Raw genomic sequence first — 17,428 nt, 5'->3', positions numbered from 1 at the left:
ATTTATAATATAATGAGCCATTTCAAAAAATTAAATAAGTGAAATATAAATAAAGTAAAATTACTTTATTTCACAAATTGAAGAGTTGTAAAATTTACACATTTTATTTCATAAATTTTAAGTGAAGTAATATTTTATTTTTATAAAACATTGTTACATAAAAATTTATATCAATATGAAAAGTATACTTCACAAAAAAAAAAATCTTTACAAAACTAATAAAATAAATATTATTTTAAACAATAGCGAATAGCGTTTCTAATATATATTTTAAAGGGTGAACATTATTTAGTTTAAACTAAAAAAATTAAATTAAACTATTTTAATTTGGTAATTCGATTCGATTTTTTAAATAATTCAGTTCGATTCGATTTTATATTATAAAAATTTTGATTATTTCTATTTGATTCGATTTTAAAGAAAAAAAATCGGTTAAAGCAAATTAAATAGTAATTTTATATATTTAAATCGAACTGAATTAATTTTTAAATTGATTTATTTTTACGAAGAATTTATGAATTATATATATATATAAATTATTTAATTTTATTGGTTAATATTTATTAGGTTTAAATTAAAGTTAAAATTAAATCAAATAACTTAAAAATAAGTCTAAATTAAAAAATTAATTAAAAATTAAAATTAATGAATTTAAATAAAACTAAATTAAAATAAAGTGGTTTGATTTGATTTAATTTTTTATTTATTTTAATTTAATTTTTAAAATATAAAATTTAATTTTATAATTTAATTTAGTCTAGTTAAATTTTAATTATATTTTATTATATAATTATTTTATATATAAATATAAATACCGGCAATCCAGTCCAATAAGTAAACCACAGGTGCACTGGAGTCCGTCTAACACTCTCTCTCCTCTCTCTCTCTCTCTCTCTCTCTCTCTGTTTCTCAAGTAATTCAATCTCTTCTCTTCTATCGCCTTTTTTTTTTTTTTTGCTTATTTTGTATCTAAAAATCGAGTTTGGTGTTCAATTTCAGGTATCTTATTTCATATTCTTACCTCAACTTTTCAGTTTTTTTTTTTAAAAATTTTATATAATGATCGAGCGAGAGCGAAAGAGAATTCTGATTATCTGAATTTTGTGTGTTATGATTTATTGTTTCATTACATTGTATCTATCAGCCTATCGAATATGAGATTTTAGTTCAATTGGAATAGATTTGTATATCATTTTAGTGTTCTGTGATGACAACTTTGAGCATTCCTGTTAATTTTCTTCGTTTGGCCTGAGAAAATGAAGGAAACAAATGGAATATACAATTCTTGCATTTCTTTTTTGTTTTTGGCTTAATTTTCTAAATAAAATTGATATAATTAGTGGTTAGCATGGAGCTAGTTGTAATTGAGCTTAGTTGAGTGTAGTTTATTCTATATACCCATTTGTTTAAATCTTAAATTCTATAATTGTATGTTGAAGCTACCCAGTTATGTTTTTTTTCCCTCTCAGTAATGATATGCTTGCTTGTGTTTAGTCTGATGAAAGTTGCACGTTTGCCCATTTGTGTTTAATCTAATAGATAGCTTTGTTTTGCCATGATTGCATTTATTTTTATTGGCAGTAAGAGTGTGATAAGGGTCTCATAACTATTCATGATCACTTCTCTACAAGTGGTGGAATTTGGTGTGCAGGTTAACTAACTTTGGATTTGCTTACCGGTAGATGTCTCAACTCATGATTTTCCTTGTTTATTGCCTAGTGACATTATAATTCATTTTCATTACAGAAAAGATCTGGTAGCACAATATGCATTGTTGTTTCACTAAATTTTAGTTATTAATCTTAGTTTCTGTGACTATAAACGTGTTATGATCATATATGTCACTCAATGAAAACAAAACACGCTAAAGATAGGAAAGGCATTTCTTGGGCCAAGAATTCTATGTTACTTGGACTTAAGGATTAGTAACCAAGATTGATTGCATGTTCATGGGTTGGATTCACCTAATTTCCAAAATTCAAAAGCAGAAATATCCTTGCTGTATAACGTGAACAATGTCATGAATCATTTTGAACTTGTTTAGGAACAACTTTTGGAAAACAAAGATAGGTTGAAACTTCTTAATGCCTTCTCCTAAGTTCCTTAAAGTGGTTAATGCCTTGCTGGAGGTCATTTTTCCTTTTTTTTTTTTTTTTTTTTTTTTGTCTTTCTTCCATTTCTGTGGGTGTGAAGGATAGCAAGATAAGCATAGTCAGTTTTAAAAAACACAAGGATTTTGCTTGATAAGATAAAATTATTAATAATTCCTTCTTTGAGTATTAAAACATGACAGAGCAGAGTGCCATTTATTTACTATTCTACTTCTCTGATGTACTGTCATATTATATACTATCCTTTAACTATTTCTTTGGAATGAGCTTTTCTCTGATATAAGCAGAGTCATGTCATAATGCCATATTGCATTTGCGAGGTAATTTTGTGATATGTTCATTTTTCTTTCATATTTGGAATTTTGAGCTGGAGCTTGAAATTTTTATTAGAAGCTTGAAGTGAACGCCAGGTGATTTAGTCAAAGCTCAGCCTAGTGGTAGTTGTTTCACGTGCATTCATATCATCACTTCTTTCTTTTTAATAAGTAAAATTTTGTAATATGATGGCTTTATGGTCTGTTGTTCATTAGCATGTCTGATCTATTGTTACTTTAATCTATTGGTTTCCTGTTATTCGATAGCTTTTTTTTTTTTAGAATTTCCATTGCTTATGCTCTTTTTCATGTCTTATTGTGTTGCCTTAGGGTTTTCTGCAGGAATGGAGCTGAGCACCGTAAAAGATGCATTTGAGCAACAGCTGAGTACTGTAAAAGATACATTTGAGCGTGTTGCTAAGAAGCAAAAACTGTCATCATCCAAGTCTCAAGAGGTAATTGATCAGGTCAGTCATGAAATTGAACAAGCATTGGCAAACATAAAGTCAGTTCAAGGTCCCATGTCTCCTGTTGATCAGAAATCCATCCTCACTGAGCTAAAGGATAGGCTAAATGCAATTAGTCCACTAAGCCAATTAGAAGGATCACTGAAAGAACTAAACATTGATCTTAGCAAGTACCCAAAAGTCCTTGAAAAAACTTTCAATCCTGACATATCCAAGAGTTACAGAAATTTTGACTTTGACTTCCATATAGTGAATCAGATAATAAGAAGCCATTTTTACCGGCAAGGACTCTTTGATCTTGGGGATTGCCTAATACATGAGGCTGGAGAACCAGAAGCAACAGCCTTAAGATCTCAATTCTTGGAATTGCATAAAATACTTGATGCTATTAAGGTTAAAAACCTTGAGCCTGCCCTTAAATGGGCTTCCACCAACCGTGAAAAGCTCCAGCTGAATGGTTCAAATCTGGAGCTTAAAATTCATCACCTGCAGTTTGCGGAGATTTTGAAGGGAGGAAATCGTGCTGCTGCCCTTAATTATGCCAGAAAGTTCCTTTCTCCTTTTGCTTCACTCCATATGAAAGAAATTCAGAAGCTCATAGTTTGCATCTGTTGGATGGGGAAGCTTGAAAGCAATCCTCATTCTATGTTGTTGGCTCCAACCCATTGGGTAAAGTTGTCAGAGGAGCTGACTTGGGATTTCTGCAATCTTGTAGGACAGTCATACGGGAACCCATTGAGCTTGACAATAGCAGCTGGGATTGAGGGGTTGCCAACTCTCTTGAAGCTGGCAAATGTAATGGCTGCAAAGAGGCAAGAGTGGCAGGCAATGAAACAACTCCCAGTGCCAGTGGAATTGGGAAAAGAATATCAGTTCCATTCGATTTTTGTTTGTCCTGTGAGTAGGGAACAAGGCAGTGAAGATAATCCACCAATGCTGATGCCATGTCTGCATGTTCTCTGCAAGCAATCAATCACCAAAATGTCTAAAGGTAGCTCACGGACATTCAAGTGTCCTTACTGCCCAACTCAGGTATCGTTTGCACAATGCAGGCAGCTATATTTCTGATGCTTTGTAGGAACTGTTCAGTGGAATTGGTGGGTGGGTGGTGAATTAATATCGATTTAGTTTCTTGGGTTGAATACTGTATATAGACATTCTTTTCGATTCTCTTGATTTTGTTTCATTCAGTTGCATCAATACTAAATACAGGCATGTTTATACATAAAATAGAGGTGAGTGCAATGAACCAGTTAAGCTATTTATAACTTAAAAGTTAAACCAGCCATAAATTTCATCTCTCCACTGACCTTATCTGAAAAATAAGGCAAACAGACTACAAAAACAACTTCTCTAATGAAGAAAGAAGAAATAATTTGAAGGGGAAAGTTGGGTGGGCTGAAATTGAAACTCAATATTCAATTACCATCAAATTAGCAACAAACAAAGGACGTAGTAGTATTCCAATTAAATTCCTATAATTACATTACAGACCCAAATCATATTAAACCAAGTTCACCCAGTTTGAGAAAACCCCATTATTCTCCTCAAACCAGGAAATAGCGGAGAAGGATTTGAAGATGGCTTCTCTTCAATCAAATGCTCTTCGATCATTTCTTTAACAGATTTAGCAGACAAGGGATGAAAATTGACACCCCACTCATTAACAAATCCCTTAATCATAACCCACTTCTCCTCTTGATCCAGTTTGCTCCATTTCCTCTTCACTTCCTCCTTCTCCATAGCCAAATAGTGGCAGAGCTCAGTGAATAATAATTCTTTACTCTTCTTCATGGCCTCTTCTCTTTGCGCCAAAGGGGCGTTTATCTTTGCCACTTCTGTAGCCAAATCTGATGCAAGATCAGCATCACTGGTGCTATTATCGGTGCATGGGATTTGGGTTCTGAGTCTGTAGGTGAAATGGGTTGCAGTTGGAAAGGGATAGGATTGGGATTTTCGGAGTGGAGAGAGGGAATTAGAACATAATAATTGGATTCTTAAGGCCATTTCGAGGGTTTAGTTTATGGTTTGGCTGGAATTTTTGGAGAGATTGAGGTTTTAGGGTTGCTGAATTGGTGGGATTTAGCAATGGTAAGCACTAAACCGATAAATGGAAGACTTAACAAGATGCCCATTTTTATTAAATGAGATATAATTTAACATACGTGAAAATTTTAAATTACCGCATAAAAAAAAATCTTTTCATTTATCAATTTTTAATAATTTTTTATAGCTAGTTTTACAAAATTTACATACACTAGCTATTATAAAATCTTCAATTAGTATACTTTCTATGAGCCTTTGTTCGCTGTAAAATGGGAATAGTTACGCTATATTAAATAATATTAGTTGATTTAATAGTTATTTAATTATTAAATATTACTCATTAGTTGTTTATTATTAATTAATTAAAATATCCTTCTAATTTTTATAAATTAAGAAGGGTAATTTTTTTTATGAAATATATTATTAATTTTTAAATATTAATATAAATATTATATCATCGTACACTAAAAATAAAAAGAGTGGTATTTAGTAAAAAAAACTAAGTGGAAGAGGGTCGTCATAATATTTGTTAGAATTTTTCATAAGAAAGTATTTATTTCATTGTATCAATTGTAGCATTGTGATTCATGATGGATTTTAATGAGAAACTTCAAGTTGCTTGTTCAAGTTGTCTACGCACTAGGTAGGAACAAGACAATTAATTAGGCCCTGGTGCAATAAGGTCAGTGGTCCAATAAGGTCAGTGGTCCAATTCATAATCCTAATCATTGCTGGTGTGAGGTAGACTTGTAGTGCTCCTTACCATTCATATCTTGATAGAAAAAGAAAAAGAAATCCCCTCATTCTCTTCAATTCTATCGGAACACATGTAGAGATCAATTAAATTTTTCTTTGCTTCTTGGAAGATTCTCTGTCAGTGACTTGTCTTTTTTGACCTTGATTCGACCTCGCTTGATAACATTTTCTCTCTATCAATTCTTTCATCTCCCATGTAAGCATTTCATAGCTCCCGGAGATTTAATTATCTTGTTCCTGTATTATTCCAAATGAAAAAATGTTCTTCATCAAAAAGTATATACATAAGCTTTCTTGGTTTCTGAGTTCTTGATTTATCTGCGTTTGGTCTCCAAATATGAAGATGAAGATGAAGAAGATCTCAGGAAGAAACATAGCAATGATGGTTCTTGTGGTCGCACTCATTGCTTTGATGGTAAATTCAGCAGCTGCTCAAAGGGGCGGAGGCGGAGGTGGAGGTGGCAGGGGTGGTGGTGGTGGTGGTGGCGGTAGTAGTCGTGGCAGTGGAGGAGGTAGCGTTGGTCGGGGTGCTAAAGGTGGTGGTAGTGGTGGTAGCAGCGGAGGTGTAGGTACTGGCACTCAAGGTAGAGGTGTTGTAGTTGGTGGTGGTGTTATCGTAGGAACTGCTGGCGGTGCTTTGGCTGCAGGTGGTGGTACGAGAGGCAACGGAGGTCATCATAACACAACCTCTGCGTCCGTCACATGGGGAGCGGCTTCCAAGTATGGGTTCATTGAACGGCTATCTTTAATACCAGTAATTTTCTTGCTGGTCTAAGGGATGCAGAGTAAATTATTTTTTTTTTATTGTCCATAAATTCTACTTTATTTCCTGAAGATAGGATTATAATTTGGTTTATGTTGAATAATGGTGGCAAATAGGCTTGGCACACATGAATCTATTGTGCTGGATATTTGCTTCTTTTTCTTATGTAAATTAAAGAAAAGAATATATATATATATATATATATAGTATTCAAACTCAACTCTACTTAAAACTCAATTGAGGTTATTTTTCATATTTAAATTTAACTTAAATATGTAAATAATTTAAATATTTAATCAATACCAATTCAACTAGACTTTATCCTAGCTTCTTAAATAGGGATTCTATTTTTGTCTCAGCTAGGGCACATGGAAAATCAATGATAAATGAGTTAAAGGTTCACATTCACCCTCGATGAGAACCCTTTGACGTTTAAGTCAAAAAGGAGATTAGTTCTAGAAATAGGGTGACCATGAAAAAAGTGTAAAGAGAATAGGGGAGGAGGAAAATAAATGTAAGGAGTAAGAAAAAGAATAAATGAATACTATCCCTCATAGGTATCTTTTTCCAATAGATGTGTGCCATCTATCAATGTGAGAGTAAGTGATTGAATTATTGGTGAATATACATATATTTACTTTTGTAAGGTGAAATTCCATTTTAGGTAAGTGGGCATAGGTTATCATAAAGGTTAGCTTGTGCCTTAAGATCTGTGCAATAATATTAATTGTTTTTATAGTTATTAAGATTAAGGGTTGTCTCGATTTAAGAATCGCTAGTTATGGTTTTTGAATCACAAGTTCAATGAAATCATGAATTTTAACCAAATCGCTATGAAAAAGTTTGAGAGACGATTTCTAAATCGCCATTCTGGTTTCAGCCCGATTTAAAATGATTTGACGTATGGTTCAAATTAAAGAAGGACGATTCAAAACAGTTTAGAGGGCTGTTTAGAGGCAGCTTAAGTGTGGTTTGGACGAAAAAAATTGAAAGAAAAAGTTTATTAATTTGAATTAAGTTATAAAAATTTTAATTTTTCTGGTAAATCTTTCAATTAAAATAAAATAAGAAAAAAAAAGAATAAAATTAATTTATCTTTAAGAAAAATTTAATAAAAACAGATTTAGACTTGATTAAAAAAGAAATAGAGATGAAATTAATTTTTCTTAAAGGAAATAAAAGAAAAGTGCATGAACTTAATTTTGCCTTCGTATCTTCTTAGAATTTAGAGGAATCAAAGTTTTCATTTCTTTTACTTACCTTTTTCTAATAATTTTATGATAAAATTTGATAATTAAAAAACAGCATAAAAGAGAAAAAAAAAATAAAATAGAGGGTATTAGAAATTTTATTGAGGATATAAAATAATAACAAAGTAATTGAGATAATATTGAAAATTTTAATGAGCGTATAAAATAATAAAATAGGGAAATTGAGAAAGTATTGAAAATTAAAGTGAGTGTAGAGAATAATTATATAGAGAATTTAATATTATATCGATGAATTAGGAGTGAGGTGAGGTATTTATTGAGTTATTTTTTATTTAAATCACTGGTTTGTTTCGGTTTGAAATCATTGGTTCAATCCGGTTTGCAACTGCTAGTTCATGATTTCTAAAAAATATGAACCTGAATCAAATCGCAAAAGGGTGATTTTGTCCCAATTCAAAGCCGGTTTCTGTTTTGACCGGTTTCAGTCTAGTTTTGATCAAATCGATTTTAGTTCGGTCTCAGTTCAAAATAGGACCGTGGCCACCCCTAGTTAAGATACTTTATGTTAATGGTTAGCTGTTTGTATGATAATTTGAAACAAAAGTAGTCGATAAAAATAGTTATTAAATTAGCTGTTAAATATAAAAATAGTAGTGTTATTTCTTTACAATAGTGAAAATACTCTTTCAATCTCTAAAAATTAGAACGAATAACGTTTTATAAATCACTTCCTCAATTTTTAAACACTAATATAAACACTATGTTACTAAATAGTATAAATAAAAAAAATTAATATTTTAACTATAATTAAAATACTAAATGCTAATTTAAAAATTGTTGCGAACTTATGCATTTTTGCAAGAGTTATGTCATGAAAATCTTTTTCAAGGGTCTTGTTACATTGTTACAAGAGGTCATTAAATGCTAGTGGTCAAGTTAGGGGCGTATTAAAATTAAAACTGTGAAAATCAAATAACTCAAATAAAGTAAGTGAACCCAAGTCAAAATCAGTGGATTCACGTATTTACATATTAGTTAGGGAATATAAATGTGACACCCCTTACCCGTCTACAGTGTAGCCGAGCAAGTTATGCCACTCAGTGTGTCGGAACACCAATTCATGTTTCAATTTCAATTAATCCCTTTTTATTCATTTATTTATAATTTTTGATAAATCTAAATTTTTTCGCAAATTTTATAGAAAATCCGGCGTGCCGGCTATAAATTGGAAAATAGTTCTTCTGAACCTGTTTAAAAACACTTCCAATATAATTATAATCTCAATCTCAGTCAACCACTAACATTTTTCAATAATTTCTCAAATCAATTCAGTATCTCAAAATTTACATTCATCTCATATCACACCCAATTCAATGAGAAATACTCATATTTATTTCTGAACACAGCTCATAGGTAATTACAGCAAAAATATGATTACATGAGTTTATAATATACATAACAAAAGTTTACAAATACAAAAGACTTAGGTAGCCCAATGTCCTACCAATGCACTGCAATTGTGAGGTGACTTTGAACTCTGAGTGCAGATATGAAAACTCACCTTGTATAAAGTCTGCTGGACTCCCCAGTTATGTCTCCAGTACCTGCGCGTGGCAAAAGCGACGCGCTAAGCAATTCTGCTTAGTGGTGACAATATAAAATAAAATAAAATAAAATAAAAACATGTATGCAGAATGTATGTTTACATTTTTTTGTAGACTTAATTTCAAATATTTATTGCAATATTATTCGACTAAAGTTTGGTAAGATTTATTAACATTGCCCGAGTAACCTATACTAGTTGACTGGACTGGATAAAAGGGTAAACTGGTACTGGGTACTAAGTACCTCGGACCATCACACCATCGGTCACATTGTGTCTCCCGGTGTGCAACAAAACAGCTAATAAGCTGTAATAATTATCGGGGATTAAACCCGAGTATAACAACTCAATATCATAGCCAAAGGCTATTATGTCACAGAATGGCATGGAAAGCCCTGAAATACAGAATGGCATGAAGCCATATGCAGTACTGCTAACAGAACCCTATTGGCATGCCAACCTATCCAAGCCAATCACATTAGGCCTGCTAGGGCATTTAACACTTTTCATTTATGTAATTCTTTGAAATTGAATTTTTATGATTACTATTCATTTCATTGGTCAACCAAAATGTTGACTTTTGCATTGGTAATAGGTAAATTATTTTAAATATCATCAACATACCACATTTTGCACTTTAAACTTGTTGGTATTTGTTGCCAATACCATCTCTAAGCTTAATGTAAATTGGATAGAATTTTCAGTTTTCAAGCTTTGGGTTTACTGTTCCATTAGTCACTTTTGCAGTGGGAATTTGGAAAAATAATCAACATGAAAGTTGTTCCTTATTTTATCTAGTTGAATTTCCTTTTTTGAATCACTCCATTTGGAGTTTTGTAGCTAAAGTTATGGCCTAAACACCATAACTGGCCGGATTGGACAGATTCCAAAATTCTGGGCAAAACTGGTTCTGCCAGATTTGGTAACCTAAGTTTGGTTGTAATTTGACTAGGTTATGGTCATAATTTGGGTCAGATTTCTTCATGAAAGTTGTTGATCTATATCTCAGCTTGTTGCTGGTAAAATTTCAGGTCAATTGGACCTTTCTACATTGAGTTATGGCCAAATGACCAAACACTGTTCATTTGGTCATTTTGCCCAGGCAGATTGCAGGTCACCCGGATTAGGGAAAACTTTTGGTCAACTTGGTTTGGTTTTCTGGGCATGGTTTCTTCACTAAAGTTGTGACATTATGTGTCTAGTTTCATGTCCAATTGGCCTTGTACCAATTGGACCTCTATAGTTCAAGTTATTGCTGCCCAAACCTGCTGGACTCATGTCCAATTCTGCAGGTCACCAAGGGCAGCCACACTAATCTCAATTCCCACTACACAAACCACTTCATTTCTTGTTTACACATCACTAAAGGGTCACTAATTGACCGTTAAAATTCACTTTCACCATTACATGTTCAAAGTCTTTATTTTATACTCAAACCCTAACTCTATCATCTCCAATCTTGCATTTAACTAGCCTTTCATCATTTTACTTGAGAGACTATTGTTAAGGCAGCCCTATTACCATTTTAGCTCAATGAAAATCATCAAAACCTTACCACATCCATGGCTGCCAAAATTATAGGATGGGCATACACATAATATTTATTAAATTTCTTTGCACTTTTTTCACTCAATCATGCTCCTTCAACATGAATTTAAAGAGAAAATCTAATTTAAGTCACTAACCTCTAATGGAGTGAATTTCCCACTTGCTCAAATTCTTGTTTTCCTTTTCTTTTTGCTTCCACAAGAATCACCAAGATGATAGAACAAATTTTTGTGTTGAGAGTTTAGGCTTTAGTTGTGTAGAAGTTGGTGAAATCAAGCTTGAAAAAGCTTGAAAATGGTGGCTAGGGTGGTGGAGGCTTACGGCAAGGAAGAAAGAAGAAATGAGAAATCTGGTTTTTCTCTCATTTTTCAGCCCATTTGTCTCTTTTAAATATAGTTATGCCATGTGTCAACATTGGGTTGGGTGGGAGAACTTTAATGACATCATTATGATGTCATAAGTCCATTTTCCTTCATTTTCTTTTCATTTCTTGTCTATTTAATTGCAATTAAATTTTTAACAACATTTATTCATATTTTATGTTATATAAATTATTTATTTAACTGGACAAGTTGGTCATAAATCATCTCTGAAAACGAAATGACCAAAATGCCCTCCGTTTAGCTTAACGGGCCAAAATTGTCTGTACCGATTGAAAAATTTCGTCCTCGAAATTTACCTGATGCAAACAGTTGAGGAAACTGTTGCCTCATTATCTCTTCACTTTCCCAAGTTGCCTCTTCAGTGTTGTGGTGCCTCCAAAGCACTTTCACCAGTGAAATTTGTTTATTTCTCAGTTCCTTCACTTCCCGAGCTAGGATTTGTATAGGTTCTTCTGTGTATGTCAAGTCCGGTTGGATTTCAATCTCTTCCATGGAAATGACATGTGAAGGGTCTGAGCGATATCTTCTCAACATAGAAATATGGAATACATTGTGTATTTTATCCAGTTCTAGTGGTAAAGCTAGCCGATAGGCCACTGGTCCCACACGTTCAATGACTTCATATGGGCCAATGAACCTAGGGCTTAACTTACCCTTTCTTCCAAATCTCAGTACTTTCTTCCATGGTGAGACTTTGAGAAACACTTTATCACCAACTGCATACTCTATCTCTTTTCTCTTCAGGTCGGCATAAGACTTCTATCTATCGGAGGCAATCTTCAGGTTAGCTTTGATTATCTTCACTTTCTCCTCAGTCTGTTTCACCAGGTCTGGTCCTACTAGCTTATCTTCGCCCAATTCAGTCCAACACACTGGAGTTCTACATTTTCTCCCATACAGTGCTTCATATGGGGCCATTTGGATGCTAGCTTGGTAGCTATTGTTGTATGCGAATTCTGCCAGTGGGAGATATCTATCCCAGCTCCCCTCAAACTCAATGATACAACTCCTTAGCATATCCTCCAGGATCTATCACATAATTCACATTATTACTATCATTTCAATTTTTTAATTACGAAAATTCAATTAGTTCTTAGGTTTACAAGGATTACTCGTTCTGACTGTCCATCCGTCTGAGGATGAAAAGCCATGCTAAAACGGAGTTGTGTGCCCAAGGCTTCTTGCAACTTTTTCCAAAATCTCGATGTAAACCTTGGGTCTTGGTCAGATATGATGGAAAGTGGGATTCCATGCAGTCTAACTATCTCACTAATATACAATTCTGCTAGCTTCTCCAGTGAGTAGTCAATCCTAACTGGCAGAAAATGTGCTGACTTCGTCAATCTATCCACTATCACCCATACTGCATCATGCTTCCTTTGGGTGAGGGGTAGACCACTAACAAAATCCATAGTGACCCGGTCCCATTTCCATTCAGGTATGCTTATAGGCTGCAACAATCCTGATGAAACTTGATGTTTTGCTTTAACTTGCTGACAGGTCAAACACTTAGTCACATAGTCAGCTATATCTCTCTTCATACCAGGCCACCAATAATGAGGCTTCAAATCATTATATATTTTTGTGCTCCCCGGGTGCATAGCATAAACACTAGAGTGTGCTTCTTTCAGAATATTAGTCTTCAGTTCCCCATCATCCGGTACACACACTCTTCCTCTGTAGTATAGACACCCATCTTCTTTCATCTCATATTCAATTTCCTTCCCCTCAGGAATTTTTCCCACAATGGCCATTAGTTTTTTTATCTGCCTTCTGCCCATCTTGTATTTGCTGTAGTAGGGTTGGCCTCACTTGCAACTTAGCCAAAATAGCTCCATCTTGAGCTAAGGATAGACAGGCATTTAGTGATCTTAAAGCTGTGATGGACTTCCTGCTCAAAGCATCAGCCACTATATTTGCCTTCCCAGGATGATAATCTATCACACAATCATAGTCCTTCAGGAACTTAATCCATCGCCTTTGTCTAAGGTTGAGCTCCTTCTGAGTTGGCAAATATTTTAGACTCTTGTGGTCTGTATAGATGTAGCATTTTTGCTTGCGGATATGAGACAGGCTGGGCAATATAGTTGGGGTTCAGCATGCCTTGCATAGCTATATAAGGAGCTTTGCCATGGAGCAGATCCTGAAACTAAAGAGATATCCGATGCCCTTTTCATCTTACAGATTTGGGCATGAGAGAGAACTAAGATGGTGCTCCATCATTACCAGATCCAACACCACATGCTAATGCTCCATTGGGTAGTAGGTACGCATGTTAGTATTGATTTTTTTTTTTATGTAATACAAAATTCAAACATTTATAAATTAAGAAATAAATTAATGGGTTACTTTGCAGGTGGAGTAATATGCGACAAGTGACATAGGTTACCACGCATGTATTAATCCAAATGAGAGATAATATTGATAGAATGGCGGATAATGGTGTAAGATACATAATAACATATTTCTATCAAATTAATTATAAGAGTTAATCTTATTTTCATGATTTTCATCTAACAACAAATTTTTCTATGGTTTATATTTGCAGTTTATATAGGAACCATACACCCAGGATGTACTAAATGGTTTGCCTGAGTATTGCATGCAAGGGGAGGGTGTGTAGCGGGCGATCTGCTTTCACATTGTTGAGTGGCACCAACCTGATAGGGTATTACGGCAATTTGGGTTGCAACAGCCAATTCTTCGGCCCCTTCGTCAAATAAACAACTTGTATCAAACTTCACTATGACAAGGTGATGGTGACTGGGCAACATTTCATGCCCAATATATCAACAAATGGAATAGACGCCACCAATCATTGTACCAGGTGAAGCTGCTACGAGGCTACTCCACCATCATTCGTAGTACATAGTGTGGTATCATCGCGTGTCTAGACGATGGATCTCAGTACCAGGAGCTGCTATAGGTTATATGGTAAAGTATCATTTTTACATGTGTTTCTTTAACAGTGTATTTGCTTATTAAATAATAAATTAAGTGTGTAATTTTATTACATTCAACATTGTGTTTCACAAAGGATGGCCCGGAAGAATTGCTTATTACATTGGAAGATCCGTCCGCACAAAATATTACATATAGTAAAAGATTAGTCCTAAACATGCTACGAGCCCTGGAGGAGGAGAAGTGTCTTATTAATCGACGACCACCATATCCAGATTTGGCCCCACCAGCGCATGGTTTTGGAGAGTTGTTAGAAGATCCACCAATTGTGCAATCACAGCAACAGCAGATAAGGCGTAGGGGTGGAAAAGCAAGACAAAGGGAGTCATCTCATCCGTCTACAATGCCAATAACTAAAGCATTGCCACACCCTATCTTTTACCACCCCTTAGATAGTTTTGATGCTAGGGCACAACCTCCTACCCAATTTCCTGAAGCTGGTCCGTCAACATCCATTCCAACATTCACTGAATATTTACAAAGCCAGTACACGGATTGGACCCCTGGTCCATCCATGCCAGGCCCTTTTGGACAGTAGATGCCTTCATCCTCACATCATACGATGCAACAAGAAAGGACATCATTCGAGTTCATTCCAACTCAACATGAGAGGACACAATTTGATGCAATGTTCACCCCTTTCTCTTGACCATACACAGATGTAGCTTCAACATCACGATATGGATTCGATGCTGCAGAAGCTTCAGAGATGTATTTTGCACCTCATGATTCTGGGCCTGGGACTTTTGCATCAGGGGTGGGACTCTTTGGGCATTATGAATCTGCTTCAATGCAGAATGAGGCAGGTCCATCTTTAAGTATGCAGCAAACTGGATCAGAACTTCAACTAATGTCAACACAGGATGTTGATGAACATGAAGATCAAGGAGAACATCGCAGACATGGGAGGTGGGCTGGTGCGTTGCATCATGCAGGATAGAGGAGGTATCCAGGATGTGGCACGTGACCATTTTTTATTTTTATTTCTTTATAATTTATTTAGTACATGTAAAAAATACGTGTCATAAATGACATTGCTAGAAAAAAATATGCATTTATTATAATATCTAAAATTAATTTTAGTGATGTCATTAATTTTACAAACGTAAACTCCGTTTATAGAATAATGTATTTATAGATATAATAAACATAAGTTTCAAATTTTAACTTAACCATCAAGTACGTAGTTGTTAATTTAACTAAACATTAATTCACATAATCGTCTCAATCTTAGAAATAAAAATTTTCATGAACAACCTAGTACATAGTTTAAAAAAAAAAAAAAACATATATCCATACAATAATCCATACAGTCCATACTTATGAATATTATGACTAGGCAATTTTCTTGCAATGTTCGTGTATTTCACCTTCAATTGTGCGCTTGGCAAATGTAAACCCTATTTTGTGATGAGTATGTGATGGGAAATCCGATGATGAAAAATTATATGACTGTAAGATGTAATTGGAGGCATGGAGCTGAATTATTAATTCCGTGGCATGATCTTGAAAAAATAAAAATAATAATAAAGTTTGGGGAAATTAATTTAATTAAATTTAAAGAAAAAATTATTTTGTTTAAATTTAATATGGGTAGTTCTTAAATGGATCTAATTAAGTTTAATTGGGCTTCATGGGCCTAAGAAAGCCTAGTTAGGAATTTTAAATAGGACCCATTTAATTATTTTCTAAAAATTAAAATAACAAAATATCTTTCTCCTCCTTGGCCCTACTCTCTTCCTCACTCCCTATTGGTGTCACCCCCTTTCCCTCTCTTTCTATTGGTTGAAACATTTCACCCATATTCCAGTCTCATTCAAATTCATCAATCCTAGTCATTTAAATTATCTGAACTTTATCACACTAGGACTCCAAACCCTACCACACCTCTTCCTCACTCCCTATTGGTGCCTTCCATTTTTTCCTGTCTTCCTATTGGTTGAAACACCTCACCCATATCCCAGTCTTATTCGAATTTTGCAATCGTAGTTGTTTATGTCATCTAAACTTTATCACCCTAAGACTCCAAACCCTATCACACCTCTCTCCCAAAACCCTATAAATATCCTACTAGAGAAGGGAAGAAAGGGAGATGGGAGGAAAGAGGAAGAGAAAATTCAGAGCTATAGGAAATTTAGAGATATTCAAGACTCTTTGAGTTCTTCCTTATTTTTTCTTTTCTTCAAGAAGATTTTCATACAAGATTTCTGGAAGGTCAGTTTTTATAGTTTTCTTTTCAAGATCTATGCTACACAATATTTTAATTCTATGCTCTTTGTCTTCAATTGTCACGACCCAACCTATGGGCCGGACCGGCACTAGGACCTGGGCTAGCCTAAAGCCCCCGAGGCCCGTAGTAAGCCTTAACTATTCATTTACCCAACTCTAAGGCCCATTTGGGCCCAATTTCAAGAAAACAAACGGACAGAGTCCGGCCATAAAATGGACTTACCAACGGGGAGTTTTCGACTCACCCGACCTGTAAACACAATATATAGTCAATTGGGGAGCTCAGCTCACCCTCCACATACTCATCAACATAATAATAAATGGGAGCTCAGCTCCCTCATCCAATCCATCAAACGTGCATATCATTATATGTTTACAGGTCCAACATGATAATAATATTACAGACCATAATCAAATAAATACTTCTAACACATGCGGAAATTCTAGGAGTTAATAAAATTACACAAACATTGATAAACAACCTGCGAGGAAAGGGAGCAGGTTAACCTCAAAAATATCCTCTTGTGGCCTGAAAAAATATTGAACAGGAGTGAGCGTTCGACTCAGAGAGTAAAATATCAATTTTAACCATAATCTCTATAACTATCTAAATCTAATGCACCCTGTAGAGTGAAATGCAACATCCACATCATTTTCACATCATAACATCAAAAAGGTAATTTGGAGCACTCACGCACCCTGTAACATCAATCATAATATATGGGAGTTGATCCCTATCTGACTCTCTTAAATCCAACTTTGGTGCAGTGAAGAACTCATTTCGGACTTCCACTTAAATACCAAATCGGGGTCCCAGCGAAGAACTCAAGCCGTGTCTACCCCGAAGGACCGGGTCCCAGCGAAGAACTCAAGCCGTGTCTACCCGTCCTATCCATAGTCCACACCACATCACACGCACGCCAACTGCTCCAAATTACCACAACAACATACATGGCACTTTAACATTTATCAATGCATCAAAAATCGTGCCTAGAGTTTAACTACATAAATATATGCATATAAGTGATGCATGGGC

At 34.6% G+C, this 17,428-nt stretch overlaps 1 protein-coding gene across 1 annotated transcript; it reads left to right on the top strand.

The window, feature by feature from the left end:
* The first annotated feature begins 897 nt into the window (after positions 1 to 897).
* Positions 898 to 6,603, top strand: LOC110648059 (protein RMD5 homolog). Its single transcript, XM_058151321.1, has 3 exons — positions 898 to 913; positions 2,756 to 3,924; positions 6,038 to 6,603. The coding sequence occupies exons 2-3, from the start codon at positions 2,770 to 2,772 to the stop codon at positions 6,467 to 6,469; spliced, it is 1,587 nt and encodes a 528-aa protein (XP_058007304.1). The 5' UTR covers positions 898 to 913; positions 2,756 to 2,769; the 3' UTR covers positions 6,470 to 6,603.
* Positions 6,604 to 17,428: the final 10,825 nt, after the last annotated feature.

This window comes from Hevea brasiliensis, chromosome 8 (genome assembly GCF_030052815.1).
Source record: "Hevea brasiliensis isolate MT/VB/25A 57/8 chromosome 8, ASM3005281v1, whole genome shotgun sequence".
NCBI classification, from domain to species: Eukaryota; Viridiplantae; Streptophyta; class Magnoliopsida; order Malpighiales; family Euphorbiaceae; genus Hevea; species Hevea brasiliensis.
The sequence above is the reverse complement of the archived record's forward strand: the minus strand, read 5'-3'. Positions and strand labels throughout refer to the sequence as shown.